Here is an 18,951-nt window from a genome sequence, read left to right on the forward strand (position 1 = left end):
AACTGAAGTCAAATTTAAACTTAAGTTTATATGTCGTGTACACATATTTGCAGATGTTATTGCTGGTGCAGCCTGGCTCGCAATCAGCGTATCAATTCATCCCAAAGGTGTTCGATAAGGTTGATGTCAGGGATCTGTGCAGGCCAGTCAAGTTCTTCCACACCGATCTCGACAAACCATTTCTGTATGGATCTCACTTTGTACATGGGGGCTTTGTCATGCTGGAACAGGAGAGGAGAGGGCCCCCAAATTGTTGATAGAAAGTTGGAAGCACAGAATAGTCTAGAATGACATTGTATGCTGTAGCGTTAAGATTTCCCTTCACTGGAACTAAGGGGCCTAGCCCAAACCTTGAAAAACGGCCCCAGACAATTATTCCTTCTCCACCAAACTTTACAGTTGGCACTGCATTGGGGCTGATGGCGTTTTCCTGGCATCTGCCTAACCCAGATTCGTCCATCAGACTGCCAGACGGTGAAGCGTGATTCATCACTCCAGAGAAGGCTGCTCCAGAGTTCAATAGCGTCGCCCTTTACACCACTCCAGCCGACACTTGGCATTGCTAATGGAGATATTTTTCTTTAGGGGGCAGATCAGCTTGTAGCTTCCATCAATATAATTGTCTATCATTTCCAATCCCCCATATCTTTTTTTTGTGTGTGTTCCTTCAGAAAGTTTTCAGACCCCTTGACCTTTTCCACATTTTATGTTACGGCCTTATTCTAAAATTGATTCAATATTTTTCTACCCTCATCAATCTATACCCAATAATGACAAAGCAAAAACAGGATTTTAGACATGTTGGTTTTTTCTTTCTTTCTTTTTTTATTTTTTAAATAAGGAAATATCACATGAGTATTCAGACCCTTTACTCAGTACTTTGTTGAAGCACCTTTTGGCAGCGTTTACAGTCTTGAGTCTCCTTGGGTATGACGCTACAGGCTTGGCACATCTATATTTGGGGAGTTTCTCCCATTCTTCTCTGCAGATCCTTTCAAGCATTGTCAGGTTGGATGGGGAGCGTTTGCTGCACAACTATTTTCAGGTATCTCCAGAGATGTTAGATCGGGTTCAAGTCTGGGCTCTGGCTGGGCCACTCAAGGACATTCAGAGACTTGTCCCAAAGCCACTCCTGTGTTGTCTTGGCTATGTACTTAGGGTGGTTGTCCTGTTGTAAGTTGATCCTTTGCCCCAGGTCCTGAGTGCTCTGGAGCAGGTTTTCATCAAGCTTCTCGCTGCACTTTGCTCTGTTCATCTTTGTTTCAATCCTGACTAGTCTCCCAGTCCTTCCACTGAAAAACATCCCCACAGCTGATGCTCCAGACACTTGGCATTCAGGCCAAATAGTTCAATATTGGTTTCATCAGACCAGAGAATTGTTTCTCATGGTCTGAGAGTCTTAAGGTGCCTTTTGGCGAATTCCAATTGGGCTGTCATGTGATGTTTTACTGAGGAGTGGCTTCCGTCTGACCACTACCATAAAGGCCTGATTGGTGGAGTTCTCAAGAGATGGTTGTCCTTCTGGAAGGTTCTCCCATCTCCACAGAGGAAATCTAGAGCTCTGTCAGACTGACCATCGGGTTCTTGGTCACCTCCTTGTCCAATGCCCTTCTCCCCCTATTGCTCAGTTTGGCCGGGTGGCCAGCTCTAGGAAGAGTCTTGGAAGACGTTTGGAACCACCATCTAAGCATGATGGAGGCCACTGTTCTTGGACCATCAAGGCTGCAGTATTGTTTTGGTACCCTTCCCCAGATCTGTGCCTCGACACAATCTCGGGGCTCTACGGACAACGCATTCTACATCATGGCTTGGGTTTTGCTCTGACATGCACTGACCTTTTTATATAGACAGGTGTGTGTGCCTTTTCAAATCATTTTCAATCAATTGAATTTACCACAGGTGGACTCAGTTGTAGAAACAGCTCAAGGATGATCAATGGAAACAGGATGCACCTGTGCTCAATTTCCAGTCTCATAGCAAAGGGTCTGAATACTTATGTAAATAACCGATTTCTGTTTTTAGTCATTTTTATACATTTGAAAACATTTATAAAATCCTGTTTTCTCTTTGTCAGTATGGGGTATTGTGTGTAGATTGACGGACTTTATTCTTAAAAAAAAAAAAAACATTTTTAGAATAAGGCTGTAATGTAACAATGTGGGAAAAGTCAAGGGATCTGAATACCTTCCCACTGTATCGTATACCGGGGTTTTTGGAAATAGCCACTTGATGGTTTTTCAATACCGTCAATACTGTTGAAACCATTCCTTTTTATTTTAATATTTGTAGCAATATAAGTAAATACCTGCAGTCAACTTGTGCAATGTGTTAGATTAAGCAGATCACAGATTGAAGCTGTTTTTCAGTCGCTCGGTCCCAGCTTTGTTACATTTACATTTAACATTACATTTAAGTCATTTAGCAGACGCTCTTATCCAGAGCGACTTACAAATTGGTGCGTTCACCTTAAGACATCCAGTGGAACAGCCACTTTACAATAGTGCATCTAAATCTTTTAAGGGTGGGGGGGGTGAGAAGGATTACTTTATCCTATCCTAGGTATTCCTGAAAGAGGTGGGGTTTCAGGTGTCTCCGGAAGGTGGTGATTGACTCCGCTGTCCTGGCGTCGTGAGGGAGTTTGTTCCACCATTGGGGGGCCAGAGCAGCGAACAGTTTTGACTGGGCTGCGCGGGAACTGTACTTCCTCAGTGGTAGGGAGGCGAGCAGGCCAGAGGTGGATGAACGCAGTGCCCTTGTTTGGGTGTAGGGCCTGATCAGAGCCTGGAGGTACTGAGGTGCCGTTCCCCTCACAGCTCCGTAGGCAAGCACCATGGTCTTGTAGCGGATGCGAGCTTCAACTGGAAGCCAGTGGAGAGAGCGGAGGAGCGGGGTGACGTGAGAGAACTTGGGAAGGTTGAACACCAGACGGGCTGCGGCGTTCTGGATGAGTTGTAGGGGTTTAATGGCACAGGCAGGGAGCCCAGCCAACAGCGAGTTGCAGTAATCCAGACGGGAGATGACAAGTGCCTGGATTAGGACCTGCGCCACTTCCTGTGTGAGGCAGGGTCGTACTCTGCGGATGTTGTAGAGCATGAACCTACAAGAAGCAAATAATGTAAGAAATAATACTTTTTTTTAAAATACTGCAAACGTGGCTAGGAACTAGAAACAGGGTGAATTGTCTGTCTGTGTGCCATCTTGTACTAAACTACTGTAAGTTTGAGCTTGCTACCTTTTTTGTTGTAACCCAATCTGTACAGTAACACTGGAGCAGGTGCTCGCAAATATACTGTAACGACCCTGGGTTTATAAGCGCGGAAATCGACTCTACCGCACGAGCATGCTTTTACAGCACAGTCGATAGTGCGCCGGACCTCGGGCTCGAAGGTCAGGGGTTCGAGACATGCTCCCTTCTGTTTCATTACATTGGTGTCGGAAGTGATCGGAACTTGCATCCACGACAGTGCGTGTGTTTGGCACAACATGTAAAGTGTTGGTCCAATGTTTCGTGAGCTGAAATAAAAGTGCCCAGAAATGTTCCATACACACAAAGCTTATTCATCTCAAATGTTGTGCACAAAGTTGTTACATCCCTATTAGTTTGAGGATATCCCTGCTGGCCAAACCCTCCCTAACCCGGATGACACGGGGCCAATTGTGCGCAGCCCTATGGGCCTCTCTGTCGCGGCAGGCTGCGACAGAGCCTGGCCTCAAACCCAGAATTTCTGGTGGCACAGCTAGCACTGCAATGCAGTGCCTTAGACCACTGCGCCACCCGGGAGGCCTACCACAGATGGGAGTGTGCAATTAGCATGTTGACTGCAGAAAGGTCTACAAAATCTGTCAGAGAATGTAATGTTAATTTCTCTACCATAAGCTGCTTCCAACATCGTTGTAGAGCATTTGGCAGGAAGTCTAACCGGCCTCACCCGCAGACTATGTGTAACCACGCCTACCCAGGACCTCCACATCCAGCTTCTTCACCTGCAGGATTGTCTGAGAACAGCCAATCGGACAGCTGATGAAACTGAGGAGTATTTCTGTCTGTAATAAAGCCTTTTTTGGGGGGGGGAAACTAATTCTGGCTGGGTCTGGCTCCCAGTGGGTGCTCCTGGCTCCCAGGTGAGTGGGCTTATTTCCATTTATGTGAAATCAATAGATTAGGGCCTAATGAATTCATTTCAATTGACTGATTTCCTTATATAAACTGTAACTCAAAATTGTTTCATTTTATATTTTGTTCAGTATGTATTTGTGTATCCAATACTCTGAGACAATACATGGGATCCTTGGTATTTCTAAGTGAGGGAGTAGCAGAGGGGTGAAAGAAAGGACAGTGAGCTGGTTAATGTGGCATGAGGAGAACTCGTCATATGAGAGCCTTTGGAAACGCAGCTGTGGTGAGGTCCTGACTGGGCTCTATTTTGTCTCTGTCACTGATCTCACAGTACATGTCCCAACGTGATACCGTTTAGATTTATTTAGTTTTGTGTTTGTTGTTTTGTAATGTTCATAGTGAAATCCCAGTTACAGGGTCCTTCACAATAGCTTGTTTTAGACAGCAACCTGGTGGGTAATTTACAACCTACTGTTTGGTTCCGTATTATTATGGAGGGAAGTTACTGTAGTAATAATGGTAACCTGTTTTGTCACAGTAGCTCTATTGTGTGTGCAGCTGTTTAACACACAGTTCTGCATCATTCATTTTGACACAGTACAGTGGCCATTTGCATGAAATTTGGGAAGTCATGTTTGCACAATCATATTCTTTTAAAAAATGTTATCAATGTGTTATCAAGGGCTCCCGAGTGGCGCAGAGGGGTGAAAGAAAGCGGTCTAAGGCACTGCATTTCAGTGCAAGAGGCGTCACTGCAGTACCTGGTTCGACTCCAGGCTGCATCACATCCGGCCGTGATTGGGAGTCACATAGGGCGGTGCACAATTGGCCCAGCGTTGGCCGGGGTAGGCCGTCATTGTAAATAAGAATTGGTTCTTAACTGACTTGCCTAGTTAAGGATAAATAAATCCAAGCCAAGTGTCATATATTTCCGTTAGTTATGTAATGGTTATTTTCCAGCATTGTATAATGCAATGCTTGATCAATTTGCTCTGTATCCCATAATCTATTTCACTTTCATCTTATCGTCTTCCAAATGCCAAAAATGTGTATTTAATATTTTTTATATGTATTATAAATTGTTACATTTGTGCAATTTTTTATTTTATTTATTTTACCACCTTTTACCTTGGCATCTCAGTGACACCTCTTGCACTGTGATGCAGTGCCTTAGACCGCTGCGTCACTCGGGAGCCCGAATGTTGAAAGTACTTTCCTAAAGTACTCTGCTAGTATTACTAGTACAACAGAACCACAGTCGGTGTAAAGTTGATCAAGGAATTGGCAAAGAGGAAACCACACCGTGTCTAATGTTTATTGGGTGAGAGAAGAGAACAGGGTAAAGGTTGCATACACGTGCACATCCACTACAGCTTGTCTCTGGTGTATCTCTGATTAGATCAAACCACACATTGTGCAAGTCACAATCAGTATATGGAGTTGTCCCCATACACCAGTCACAGCTTGAATTGATTCACCTCCAGTCCACTAGGTCATGCCTGATAATGCGCCTCCAATATCTCACCTTCTGCAGACGGATGCTGTGTTGCAAAGTTATGTGCCTTTCAACCACTGTGTCCTCTCTCTAAATCACTCGCAGTTTCAGGCTGCAATTGAGAATGTATTAATTGGATATCCTTCATACAAGCTACCCAGAGGCAACTGCCATCTACTGGTCTCGGATGTTTATAACATGTGCTAATTAGAAAATGGTGGAGAGTACTTGGCTAGCAATACCCATAATGGAAGGAGAGATGTGATGCTGCATATTGTGAATAGATGATTTTATGCATCTTTTAGTTGCATCAGAATGCAAAAGGACCTGGCGATATTGGTTTACCTATACATTCTTAAATTCACAATGAATTGAATTGTCTGTTTTTCTATATTTTTGAGTCGTTTTTTTTGTTTTGTCAAATGACATGCATCAACAGATACGTTGATATAAACATCCTATCAAGACACATGGGGTATGATCATTTAATAAGGTGAGCACAGTATTGAATAGGCTTGGGAGATACAGTGGGGCAAAAAAGTATTGTCAGCCACCAATTGTGCAAGTTCTCCCACTTAAAAAGATGAGGCCTGTAATTTTCATCATAGGTACACTTCAACTATGACAGACAAAATGAGGGGGGAAAATCCAGAAAATCACATTGTAGGATTTTTAATGAATTTATTTGCTAATTATGGTGGAAAATATGCAATTTCGTGATATCCAATTGCGATACAATTACAATCTTCTCTCATCGCTGCAACTCCCCAACACGCTCGTCAGATGCGAAAGTCGAGTCATGCGTCCTCCGAAACATGACCCGCCAAACCGTGCTCCTTAACTTCTTTGGAAATGGGGGGCAGTATTGAGTAGCTTGGATGAATAAGGTGCCCAGAGTAAACTCCCTGCTACTCAGGCCCAGAAGCTGAATCTGTATATAATTAGTATATTTGGATAGAAAATACTCTAAAGTTTCAAACTGTTACAATAATGTCTGTGAGTATAACAGAACTCATATGGTAAGCCACAACCTTAATTTCCCACTTCCTGGTTGGATTTTTCTACGGTTTGTAGTTTTTTAAAGTGATTGCCTATCCAATATACTGTCTATGGGTTCAGATTGCACTTCCTAAGGCTTCCACTAGATGTCAACAGTCTTTAGACAATTGTTTCAGGCTTCTATTGTGAAAGGGGAGCGAAATAAGAGCTGTTTCAACCAGTGGTCAGGCTGAAAGCCTTGGAGTTTGTCGTGCCGGGCCGTGAGCACGAGCTCCGTTCCCTTTCCTTTCTAATGACAAAGGAATTGTCCGGTTGGAATATTATTGAAGATATATGATAACATCCTAAAGATTGATTATATACATCGTTTGACATGTTTCTACCAACTATAATGGAACTTTTTTTGACTTTTCGTCTGGACTTTGTGAGAGCGCTTTGTGCATTTGGATTACTGGACTAAACGCACAAACAAAAGGGAGGTATTTGGACATGAAGAACTTTATCGAACAACTAACATTTATTGTCTAACATGGAGACCTGGGAGTGCCATCAGATGAAGATCATCAAAGGTAAGTGATTTATTTTAATGCTATTTCTGACTTTTGTGACACCTCTCCTTGGTTGGAAAATGGTTGGTTTTCCGTGGCTAGGCGCTGACCTAACATAATCACATGGTGTGCTTTCGCCGTAAAGCCTTTTTGAAATCTGACACCGTGGCTGGATTATCAAGAAGTGTATCTTTAAAATGGTGTATAATACTTGAATGTTTGATGAATTTTTATTATGAGATTTCTGTTTGAATTCGGCGCCCTCCACATATCCCAGAGAGGTTTTAACACCCGCCAGCTTCACCAATGTGTCGGCGGAAACACCATTCAACTGACGACCGTAAGTCAGCCTGCAGGCACTTGGCCTGCCACAAGTAGTGATGAGTCAGGTAAAGCCCCCCGGACAAACCCTCCCCTAACCCGGATGACGCTGGGCTGATTGTGCGCCGCCCTATGGGACTCCCAGTCACGGCCTGGGATCGAATCTGGGTCTGTAGTGACTCCTCAAGCACTGCGATGCATTGCCTTAGCGTAGCGGTCTATCTTTTGATATATTTTTTTTAAATACATTTGAATATTTGTTGCTACCTTTTAAGTAAATACCTGCTGTCAACTTGTGCAATGTTAGAGAAGATTGCCTTCATTTTACCTGTCACAGTTGTTAATTATGAAGCTTACCGGTAGTCCCCAGTCACGTGGTGTTTGTTTACAAGCACACAATAAGGAGAGTCCGGAGCCTTGTGAGTTGCTAACACGCACCAGAAGAATGTTTGCCTGCTAGAAATCTCATAACTATTAAGCTAACTTTCTAAAATGTGCTAAAATGCTCTACAATGTGCCATTTTGATTTGCAAATTTAGTAGCTAAATTTGCAAAGTGGTTAGCTTCTTCCAAAATCAAGCTTCGCTTGGAAACAGCAGAGAATCCCCCCCTCGATCAAGCGCCTTTGTCTAATATTTGTTTTGTGTGCAACAAACTGTGAGTAGCATTTTTGAGTTACTTGTATGACTTTGACCTGAGATGTCTGTCCTGCAAATGGTTTAGAGCAGAGATGGTGTGCAATGCGCTCTTTAGCATTTAGTTAGTTTTCTCTATGGGATTATACATGTGTTTATTAGCATTGCTAACATTTGGATTGCAGAGGTGAAGTGGGGTTTGAAAATAGCGCCCTTGTGTTTAGTGTTGGTATTACCGAATATCCCGGGATGGTATAATCTGGATACCGCCCAAGCCTAGTGTTGAAATAGGAATTGTGTTTATTACTAGAGCTACAGATTTGATGATGAACACAGAGACCTGCTGTGAGAATATTAATTGAGCAGGATCAACAGATTTTCTTTATTGTTCATATGATCAGTTTGCCAGTTCAGCTTAATACAGAGATTCTTTTTGCACATCTTTGTCCACCTGGTTCTCCCTGGAAACACACAAAAAAACAAGTCTCGATTTCACCTACTAGTTTCCATGGCAACATAGCTGTTTTGGGGAGGAGAGCTGTACTCTACTTCTCTTTAAGAAAAGCATAATTAAAAAGGACAGAATGAGATGAAGAAAGACCGTGAGCAAAATAGATGGAGGAAAACATGAGGAGTGAATGCTAGAGGAAGATAGATTGGCGCGGGTTACCACAGCAAGGTGTTGTGCAGGATATGACTTCTGATGGTTATTTTAATCTGTTTGCTCCTGTTCTATATTGACTTTTTTGTTTGAGTTTCTCAGAGATGCAAGCTTCCCCTTATCTATTGTGAATTTTGTGTGTGTGTGTCCAAGTACATGCACTTTACGTTCAATTAAAAATGGTTTTGAAGAATGACTTTTGTTTTCAAGATAAATATGTGATATAGAAATAGTGTGTAATGAAAACCCTCCCGATTTCACAATATGGCTACTCTCAGGAGGGAGATGTGATGAAGAACAGCTAGCTTGCTCTATCACCTAGAGAGCAAGATGTAAATAAAGGGAATTTGTTTGTTCTTTTACAGGGGGAGGGAGACACAGGGAGGAACTGCTTATTTGTTCTATTACACAGGAGAGGCAGAAAAGGAGAGATGCAAATAAACAAACAGCCTGTTAGCTTCAATGAGGGTGACAAACTAAGGAACTCCGTTAATTTGAATTTACAAGGAAAACGTCACAAAGAAATGGCTCCGGTGTGCTAGTGCAGAGGGAGGGCATCAGAAGTAAAAGGAGCAGCTTGTTGATTTGACTGCAGGGAAGGTGTCACTAATAACGGAACAGGGGGATGGAGACGCAGAACAGCCTGTTGACATTTCAGGCCATGTGACCAGAAATGCAACAGTCAGTCGTGCAGCTGAAAAATGTATGTTTTTTTTCTCTCCCTCTTTACCCCTCTCGTTCTTTTTTTCCCTTAACTTTCCTTTATTAGTATCAATATATCACAATAAAGTAAACTGCTTGACTACCTATTGGGGTCAGTGATGGAAAAACTAGCTGCCGGTTCAAATGTGATATTAGAGCAACCATAGGATGGCTCAATGCATGACCCAAATGCAGAAGTAGGCCTTTTCACATAGTCCTATAAGGACATCTCTGTTGGGTGTTGAATACTGCCTTGTACAAGTTGTCAGTACAGTGATCATTGTGACTTTTACCAATGAGCGATTTGTTTAACACTGCTTGCCTGTGTTGGCCTTGTATTCGTCTTCACAAGTGTGTAGCCTATATGAATGAGTGGTTGACATTATTTCTCTCCTCTACTGGTCTCTAGCCCACGGGGTACATGGAGGCTGCCCTGTCCTACAGCACCATAGAGGACCTGCAGCTGCTCTCCTGGGATAATGCCCCCAAATACTGTGTGCAGCTCAGCTTCCCCGGGGGCACCGTCCTCCTGCAGGTATGTTCTGCCCCCCTCCCTCCCTCGTCATGTGTGTGCCAATCATGTATCTTTTTACTTGACTGACTATGTGCCCTAACAGGCAGCCAACAGCTATCTGCGGGACCAGTGGTTTAATTCTCTACAGTGGAAGGTAGGATTACTAAGTTGAAGTATTCATTGGTTTGCGTTCATGGTTCAACAAGATTCACAGCACTTTGGGCAGAGATTTTATCTGTAGTCTACACAGAACGCTGCATAGATTTCCTTCATGCATTTTTGCGTTGGTTTGATAAGCACATAAAACTGTATCTGTATGTGTATGTGTGTACCTCTTTATTTCCAACCAGAAAAAGATCTATAAGTACCGTAAGGTTCTGAACAACCCAAGTCGCTGGGAGGTGGTTCTGAAGGAGATCAGATTGCTGGTGGACATGGCCCTGACCTCTCCCCTGCAGGATGAGTCCATCCACCAGGCCCCGCTGCAAATCATCTCCACCCTGCTGGCTGAGGTAGGCCCATCTGCAGGCCACACACACATGCTACTGGGAGGTCAGCTCAAAACCCACAGATGTCTGCTATTTGGCAGAATCAAAGTTGTTTGGGAGTGTCTCTATTACATTTATTTGTCTGAGCTCTCTGTTGCTGATCATACCAGTCTTATTTCTGTTGTTCCCTTCCTCCTCAGAACACCAACCTCAGCATTCAGGACCATGAGAACATCATTGTGGTGAGTTTGAAGTTGCTGTTATAGTGTAATGGTGGATTCATCGGGATGTGTTTGAGTCCCTAACCCCATGGGACCTGGCCACTAGATATGGGATGTTGCAGCTCTTGAGGTAGAGTTTAATGTACACTTTCTTTACATGGGAGCAGTTGCTCACCTCATTTACCTGCCTTGGGGTGAATTACGAGCTAAGATGATGAGAGTATTATAGGTACACCGGTGTATTTTTAGGGTGACTTCTGCAGTAACTCTTGGGAATTACAGGCTAGGCTTAAGCTCTCGTGGACATATTATGTAAACATCAATGGTTGAGCATCTGACCAAATTATGCAAGATTTTAGTTCTGGTTTAACCGAGATTAGGCTAGCACTCTTTATTCACCCATGGCAGGTTTATCAGCTGTATGCCCGGGCTACACTTGGAATACACTGTCCAATGAAATGCTTACTTGCAGCTTCCTTCTCGATAATGCAACAACAATAAGAAAATATAAGAATACGAACATAAAGGAAATGGCTCAGTAGAATAGAATACACATTTTAGCGTAAGTACAATACAGATGGGCACAATTTATAGTCCAATATTTACACATGTTTTGGGGAAGGGGGATTGGGGGAGAATGTTTAAATTGTGTGGTATTTAGCAATAATAATATGAGTCTGGTAGCAGCAGTTGTAGTGTGTGTAGCGTGGATGTGTGCATGTCTGTGCGGGTGCGTGCGTGAGAGAATGCATGTGCGATTAGGTGCGGAGAATCAGAGCAGGTGGTTGATTCAGTTATCTTGTTCACTAGTCAGATAGCTTGCAGAACTTTAGTTTATTTTTTGTACTTTTGTCCCTTTTTATCCCCAATTTCGTGATATCCAATTGTTAGTTACAGTCTTGTCCCATCGCTGCAACTCCCAGACTCAGGAGAGCCGAAGGTAGATAGCCATGCATCCTCTGAAACACGACCCCGCCAAGCCGCACTGGTTCTTGAGACACTGCTCGCTTAACCCGGAAGCCATCCGTGCCAAATGTGTCGGAGGAAACGCTGTACATTTGGTGACCGAAGTCAGTGTGCATGCGCCCGGGCCAGCCACAAGGAGTCGCTAGAGTGCGATGGGAGGAGGACATCCCGGCCAGCCAAACCCTCCCCTAACACAGACTACTCAGGGCCAATTGTGCGCCGCCTCATAGGTCTGCCGGCTGCGACACAGCCTGGGATTGAACCCAGGTCTGTAGTGCCTTAGACCACTGCTTCACTCAGGAGGCCCGGCTAGTACTGTTTCACCCAATTTATGTATACTGTATTCTAGTCATGGCTCATACTATATAACTTATTATAAAAACAATTCTGGATTGTTTTGTTTTTTCCGTTTTTATTGCTAGGTATTACTGTGCTGTTGGAGCTAGAAACACAAGTGTTTCGCTGCACCTGCTATAACGTCTACAAATCTGTGTACGTGACCAATAAACTTTGATTTGATTTAGTAGAAACTGTCTCTGAGCCTGTTTATCAGACCTCATGCACATGGTCATTGTAAATAGAAGATCACATGGCTGGGGAAATTGTGAAGTTATATTAATCAGTCCTGTCTCTGGTATCTCTGTGTGTCCCTAGGCCATCGCTCCTCTCCTGGAAAATAACCACCCTCCACCGGACCTGTGTGAGTTCTTCTGCAAGGTAAAGATGGGCCCCACTTCAACCTGTTGTCAAAATCAAACCCCATAACTGCCTTGGCCCTTAGTGCTTGTGTAACGGAGTTGGATTAACAGCCCATGTACAGTTTATCCAGGCCTAGGTAATAGATTCACATTATTGTTAAGATGATGGAGTGAATGGTTGTTTTGTGCAGCACTGTCGGGAGCGTCCGCGGTCCATGGTTGTGATTGAAGTGTTCACCCCTGTGGTCCAGAGAATCCTCAAACACAACATGGTGAGCTGAGCATTCTGTCTTGTTCCCTGTGTAGGTTCACACTCAGTTTGTTTATTTTCTTCTGTGGTTCTATATTGGAGTGTCACAGCCCACTGTGCCGCCTCTCGTCCTCTCTCTGTCCCCGTGTTTATTTCTCTGCCTCCTTTCTGTCTGTGCCAGGACTTTGGGAAGTGCCCCAGACTGCGTCTCTTCACTCAGGAGTACATCTTGGCTCTAAATGAGCTCAACGCTGGGATGGAGGTCGTCAAGAAATTCATTCACAGGTGAGTCAGTGACATGTTTTTAGGACGGTGATTTTTTTTTCTTCCACCAACCAGGAAAAGCTCAGGCCCTAGTTATTTTCAATAGTACTCCATGATTTACTCTGCTTTCTCCCTGTTCCATGGAGTCTATTGGGTGCTAATTGTGTGTGTGGCTGTGTTTCAGCATGCATGGCCCCACCGGGCAGTGCCCTCACCCCCGTGTTCTGCCCAACCTGGTGGCAGTGTGCTTGGCTGCCATCTACTCCTGCTACGAGGACTTCATCAACAGGTGAGTGATCTGCTGTACTGTAGATCCAACACACAGACTCGACTCTCTGGCCCAATGAACGTCCCTGGTTAGCTTAGGTTACTCACCTTCCCTTTAAAAAATGTACCGAGGTGTTGACTTGAGTAATGAGTTATCATTATATCATCACCCCTGGGTCCTCAGCCCCTGTAGGAGAAAATTTGCTGGATTTCCGTTGCATTGTCACCCCAGAGAATCATTGCTCGGATACATGACCCTCAACACGCTCCCTCTAAGTATACAGGGGCTAATGCCTTTGTAACAGAGGCCTGGCTACAACCCCAGCAGAATGACATGTATTCTAACTTTGGACTTCTGAGTGTTAGTCTTGAGACAATTATGTAATGTGTGATACAATGACTCTCCATTCTTCTATTACACAAAATGGTCTCTCCATCTCCCCAACAATATCTCTCTCTCTGTGCAGCCGGGACAACTCCCCCAGTCTGAAGGAGATAAGGAACGGCTGCCAGCAACAGAATGAGCGTAAACCCCCTCTGCCCCTCCGCCTGCTCCGCCCAGAGCCCCTGACACCCGCACCCACAGGTCTGCTGTCCCTCTCCCCTCCCCCCTCAGCTCCCCTCCCCCCTCCTCCCACACTGCCCCTCTCTCCTCCGCCTTCCATCGTCAACTCCAGTGAGATCCTGGTGGAGTTGGAACGCAACAACAACACTGCCAACGCCAGGCGGAAGGGCCCAGGGGAGGCGACAGTGAGCCCAACCTGATCGACTGTCTGCTGGTCAGCCCCGCCCTCAACGCCCTGTCAATCCAGCTGCCTGCCCAGGCCGACCGCGTGCTTGGCTGCTTCGCACTCATCCTCAAAATGCTGTGAGTTACCACTACTGTTACTGTATCCCCTCTGCCTTACTGTCTGCCTTACTGTGTGTGTTTAAATGTTAACAAGGGTTCATGTTTGGCACTATCTGTGTGGGCTGTGCTGAGTAGCTCAACACAGCTGCTGCGTCTGATGTCCTACTGGAGAATCATTCAAAAGGAAGGAGTGTCTGCTAGTGTGTCTCTGAATGGATGGATGACATGGGTGTGACGATGTTTTGCAAGAGGGAAGTGGCACAAGTGGTTCTATTATGTGTGTGGGAACGGGGAATGACTGTAACTGTGACACTTAACAGACAGGAATCTGATCCTCTCTTCGTCCCATTGAATTGATGGATTTGTTTGGCATCATAGGGCGACACTCGGGTTACCTCTCGTGATTCCCTGTGTGCCCAGCCCCCTGCTCTCATTATGTGTCCACCTTTCTGTTCTTACTCTTATCTCTTTCTCTCTGCAACCATTCAGGTCTGACTATGATGACTGGAGACCCGCCCTGGCTAGCCTGCTGCAGCCCATCCCATTCCCCAAAGAGTAAGTATACTGCCCTGGCTCTACACCTATCCACTTCCACCTCTTGTGCTCCCTCACCTTTTCCTGGTCACTCCCCGGCCCTCCACCCTTCCTCCTCCAGGCTTTGGGGTTGGGGCTGGGACTTTGGGTGAGGGCCTGTCTCTTCCGTGTAGTGGCCTGGGAGTGGTGTTGACGTGGGTGTGCTGCTGAGGTGCCCTGCTGGGGATGAGGCGCCCCCCCCTGAGTGGCTGTTGTAATTGGCTCCTCAGTCCGGGCCCTCATTACCAGTCACCTACAGAGGGATGTTGTTGTCACAGCCGGCAGACTCACCTGCTGCTCACCTGCGCACCAGAGCCTAATCCAAGCGTTCAGGCGTCATTAGAAAGTGCAACAACACTCCGACACAACTCCTAGAGGGATTGAGTCAGACAGAAAACACACATCCCCCAACTTCCGATAGATTGACATGTATTTGTGTGTTGTTGCTCAGCTATGTTTAAACCAACAAAAAAATTGGATGTGTTTCCTATGCGATCCAGCTGCAATCTGTTCAACATCTTACTGCATGTTTAAACATGTTTTATTCTCAATTTAATCATAATTATTGTATTTCATCTTGTTTTTAATGTGTATTCTTACCACCTCTTTAGGGCCCTTGCACATGCCAAATTTACGAAGTAAGTATCTACAGCCATGACTTCTAGTTAACAAATGTTACATTTCAGTTACCATCCTACAAGGAAAGCATGAGGATTGTGCCTGACTTGTCTGTCTGTTTTGAACAGAGAGCTGAAACATGTTATTCAGAGGTTTGCAGAGGACCCCAGACAGGAGGTTAGTGTGTGTGCATCTCTGACCATACATCACTGTTTCGCCTTAGTTCAGTGTTGGATTTGTGTGTGTGTGTGTGTGTGTGTGTGTGTGTGTGTGTGTAGTCATTGTTGTGTGGTTGTTGCAGGTCCACTCCTGTCTGCTCAGTGTGCGCTCAGGAAAGGACGGTTGGTTCCAGCTCTACAGTCCAGGGGGTGTGGCTTGTGATGATGATGGGGAGCTCTTTGCCAGCATGGTGAGTGATTGGTGGTGTTACCCTAATAATCCTGAACCTCATACCTACCTTGTGTTCTGATTGGCTAGACTTGACCTTTGACTCTCTCCTCCAGGTTCACATTCTTATGGGCTCCTGCTACAAAACTAAGAAGTTTCTCCTGTCCCTGGCTGAAAACAAGCTGGGGCCCTGCATGCTCCTGGCTCTGCGTGGGAACCAGACCATGGTTGAGGTGTGTGTGTGTGCCCTATGTACAGAGCTGACTTGTTTTTATTATTGTGTGTTTTTAGAGGTGCGAGTGCACAGGAAGCAGAGGTGACCCTGTGTGTGTGTGTGTTTTTCAGATCCTGTGCCTGATGCTGGAGTACAACATCATCGAGAACAAGGACACCCAGCTACAGATCATCTCCACCCTGGAGAGCACTCCGGTGGGCCTTCACATGTATGAGCAGCTGTGTGACAGGCAGAGGGAGCTCAAAGAGCTGGTGAGTTACTACCGCACTGTGCACAAACAAAGGCTCGAACACGACACGCTCAACCTCACACTGCTTTCCCAATTCTACTGTAATGTCTTCTCAAAATACACAAGGTCTAGGCTGTCAGCGGACAACTGTAGTATCTGCTCAGTTAAAACTGATACTACTCTACATTGTCCACTCTGCTAGAGTTATCTATTCATTATCCCGTGTTACCTAGTGTTTCTGTATTGTTACTTCATGCAAATATGAACCCTTTATCTCATTTAAGAGACCTCCTATTTCATCATTGGCACATTGCTCATAGACACCACCTGCTGTCTGAATAGGGAACTGCTGTAATCAGTCGCCATTTTTTAAATTTCCTTTCTCCCTCAGCAAAGAAAAGGAGGCCCCACCCGACTCACTCTGCCCTCCAAGTCTACAGTGAGATTGGCTTTTATTACACTACTGCCATTTCCTCACATTATTTGTTTTTTTTATACAAAATGTTCAAATTTAACTGTTACATTTTGCGAGAAAGATGACCTGACTCTCCATGTCTCGATTCAATTTGAACAACATGATGTCTCTCCCTGCCTCTGTATCTGACCATTTCTCTGTGTATCTCTGAGTAGGATGCAGACCTTGCCAGGCTGCTGAGCTCTGGCTCCTTTGGGAACCTGGAGAACCTGAGCCTTGCCTTCACCAACGTCACCAGTGCCTGTGCTGAACAGCTCATCAAATTGCCCTCTCTCAAACAGCTCAACCTTTGGTCCACTCAGGTCAGAACACACACACATCACATTTTTTGTTTTTATTTGAACTTGATGAGTAATACTCTGTATGACTTTGAAAGACAAATCCTCTCTTCCTGTTTTTGTCTTTCCTTCAGTTTGGAGATACAGGATTGCGGTTGCTGTCTGAACACTTGGCGTGTCTGCAGGTGTTGAATCTGTGTGAGACACCCGTGACCGACGCCGGCCTGCTGTCCCTCAGCTGTAAGAACTCATCTAAATCATTTGACTATATGCTACTCACATATGGTATACAGTGGGGCAAAAAAGTATTTAGTCAGCCACCAATTGTGCATGTTCTCCCACTTAAAAAGATGAGAGAGGCCTGTAATTTTCATCATAGGTACACTTCAACTATGACAGACAAAATGAGAGAAATAATCCAGAAAATCACATTGTAGAATTTTTTTATGAATTTATTTGCAAATTATGGTGGAAAATAAGTATTTGGTCAATAACAAAAGTTTCTCAATACTTTGTTATATACTCTTTGTTGGCAATGAGAAGAGGTCAAATGTTTTCTGTAAGTCTTCACAAGATTTTCACACACTGTCGCTGGTATTTTGGCCCATTCCTCCATGCAGATCTCCTCTAGAGCAGTGATGTTTTGGGGCTGTTGCTGGGCAACACGGACTTTCAACTTCCTCCAAAGATTTTCTATGGGGTTGAGATCTGGAGACTGGCTAGGCCACTCCAGGACCTTGAAATGCTTCTTACGAAGCCACTCCTTCGTTGCCCGGGCGGTGTGTTTGCGATCATTGTCATGCTGAAAGACCCAGCCACATTTCATCTTCAATTGCTTCAATTGCTTCAATTCCCTTGCTGATGGAAGGAGGTTTTCACTCAAAATCTCACGATACATGGCCCCATTCATTCTTTCCTTTACACGGATCAGTCGTCCTGGTCCCTTTGCAGAAAAACAGCCCCAAAGCATGATGTTTCCACCCCCCATGCTTCACAGTAGGTATGGTGTTCTTTGGATGCAACTCAGCATTATTTGTCCTCCAAACAAGACGAGTTGAGTTTTTATCAAAAAGTTATATTTTGGTTTCATCTGACCATATGGCATTCTCCCAATCTTCTTCTGGACCATCCAAATGCTCTCTAGCAAACTTCAGACGGGCCTGGACATGCATGTACTGGCTTCAGCAGGGGGACACATCTGGCACTGCAGGATTTGAGTCCCTGGCGGCGTAGTGTGCTACTGATGGTAGGCTTTGTTACTTTGGTCCCAGCTCTCTGCAGGTCATTCACTAGGTCCCCCCGCGTGTGCTTCTGAGATTTTTGCTTGTGAGCATTTTGACCCCACGGGGTGAGATCTTGCGTGGAGCCCCAAATCGAAGGAGATTATCAGTGGTCTTGTATGTCTTCCATTTCCTAATAATTGCTCCCACAGTTGATTTCTTCAAACCAAGCTGCTTACCTATTGCAGATTCAGTCTTCCCAGCCTGGTGCAGGTCTACAATTTTGTTTCTGGTGTCATTTGACAGCTCTTTGGTCTTGGCCATAGTGGAGTTTGGAGTGTGACTGTTTGAGGTTGTGGACAGGTGTCTTTTATACTGATAACAAGTTCAAACAGGTGCCATTAATACAGGTAACGAGTGGAGGACAGAGGAGCCTCTTAAAGAAGTTACAGGTCTGTGAGAGCCAGAAATCTTGCTTGTTTGTAGGTGACCAAATACTTATTTTCCACCATAATTTGCAAATAAATTCATTAAAAATCATACAATGTGATTTTTCTTCTCATTTTGTCTGTCATAGTTGAAGTGTACCTATGATGAACATTACAGGCCTCATCTTTTTAAGTGGGAGAACTTGCACAATTGGTGGCTGGCTAAATACTTTTTTGCCCCACTATACTTCACACCTGCCCCACAACCTCATACATTCAGTATAGAACAGGCCTTCCACACAGCCTCCTAGATCTATATATGTTCATGTAGGTTAAGGTGACATGTTTATGCGTGTCTCTTCCAGCCATGAAGAGCCTGTGCAGTTTGAACATGAACAGCACAAAGCTCACAGCAGACACATACGAGGACTTAAAGGTAAGATGAACCGTGAGACCCTCTCTGTTGACAAGAACACCGAATTATAGTTTGTGGTATCTTATCTTTTCTCCTC

The 18,951-nt window shown here is 44.7% G+C and overlaps 1 protein-coding gene across 1 annotated transcript in view; it reads left to right on the forward strand.

The window, feature by feature from the left end:
• Positions 1–18,951, forward strand: part of LOC115134339 (C-Maf-inducing protein-like) — a 34,205-nt gene that overhangs the window by 10,089 nt on the left and 5,165 nt on the right. The window contains 20 exon segments of the mRNA XM_029668181.2: positions 9,888–10,013; positions 10,096–10,146; positions 10,343–10,504; positions 10,681–10,722; positions 12,322–12,384; positions 12,557–12,637; positions 12,797–12,900; positions 13,064–13,168; positions 13,614–13,879; positions 13,882–14,014; positions 14,486–14,551; positions 15,181–15,207; positions 15,316–15,364; positions 15,489–15,596; positions 15,691–15,807; positions 15,920–16,060; positions 16,430–16,477; positions 16,669–16,815; positions 16,926–17,031; positions 18,805–18,875. Of these exon segments, the coding sequence (XP_029524041.2) occupies positions 9,888–10,013; positions 10,096–10,146; positions 10,343–10,504; positions 10,681–10,722; positions 12,322–12,384; positions 12,557–12,637; positions 12,797–12,900; positions 13,064–13,168; positions 13,614–13,879; positions 13,882–14,014; positions 14,486–14,551; positions 15,181–15,207; positions 15,316–15,364; positions 15,489–15,596; positions 15,691–15,807; positions 15,920–16,060; positions 16,430–16,477; positions 16,669–16,815; positions 16,926–17,031; positions 18,805–18,875 (2,013 nt within the window).

Source organism: Oncorhynchus nerka, linkage group LG9a (genome assembly GCF_034236695.1).
Source record: "Oncorhynchus nerka isolate Pitt River linkage group LG9a, Oner_Uvic_2.0, whole genome shotgun sequence".
NCBI classification, from domain to species: Eukaryota; Metazoa; Chordata; class Actinopteri; order Salmoniformes; family Salmonidae; genus Oncorhynchus; species Oncorhynchus nerka.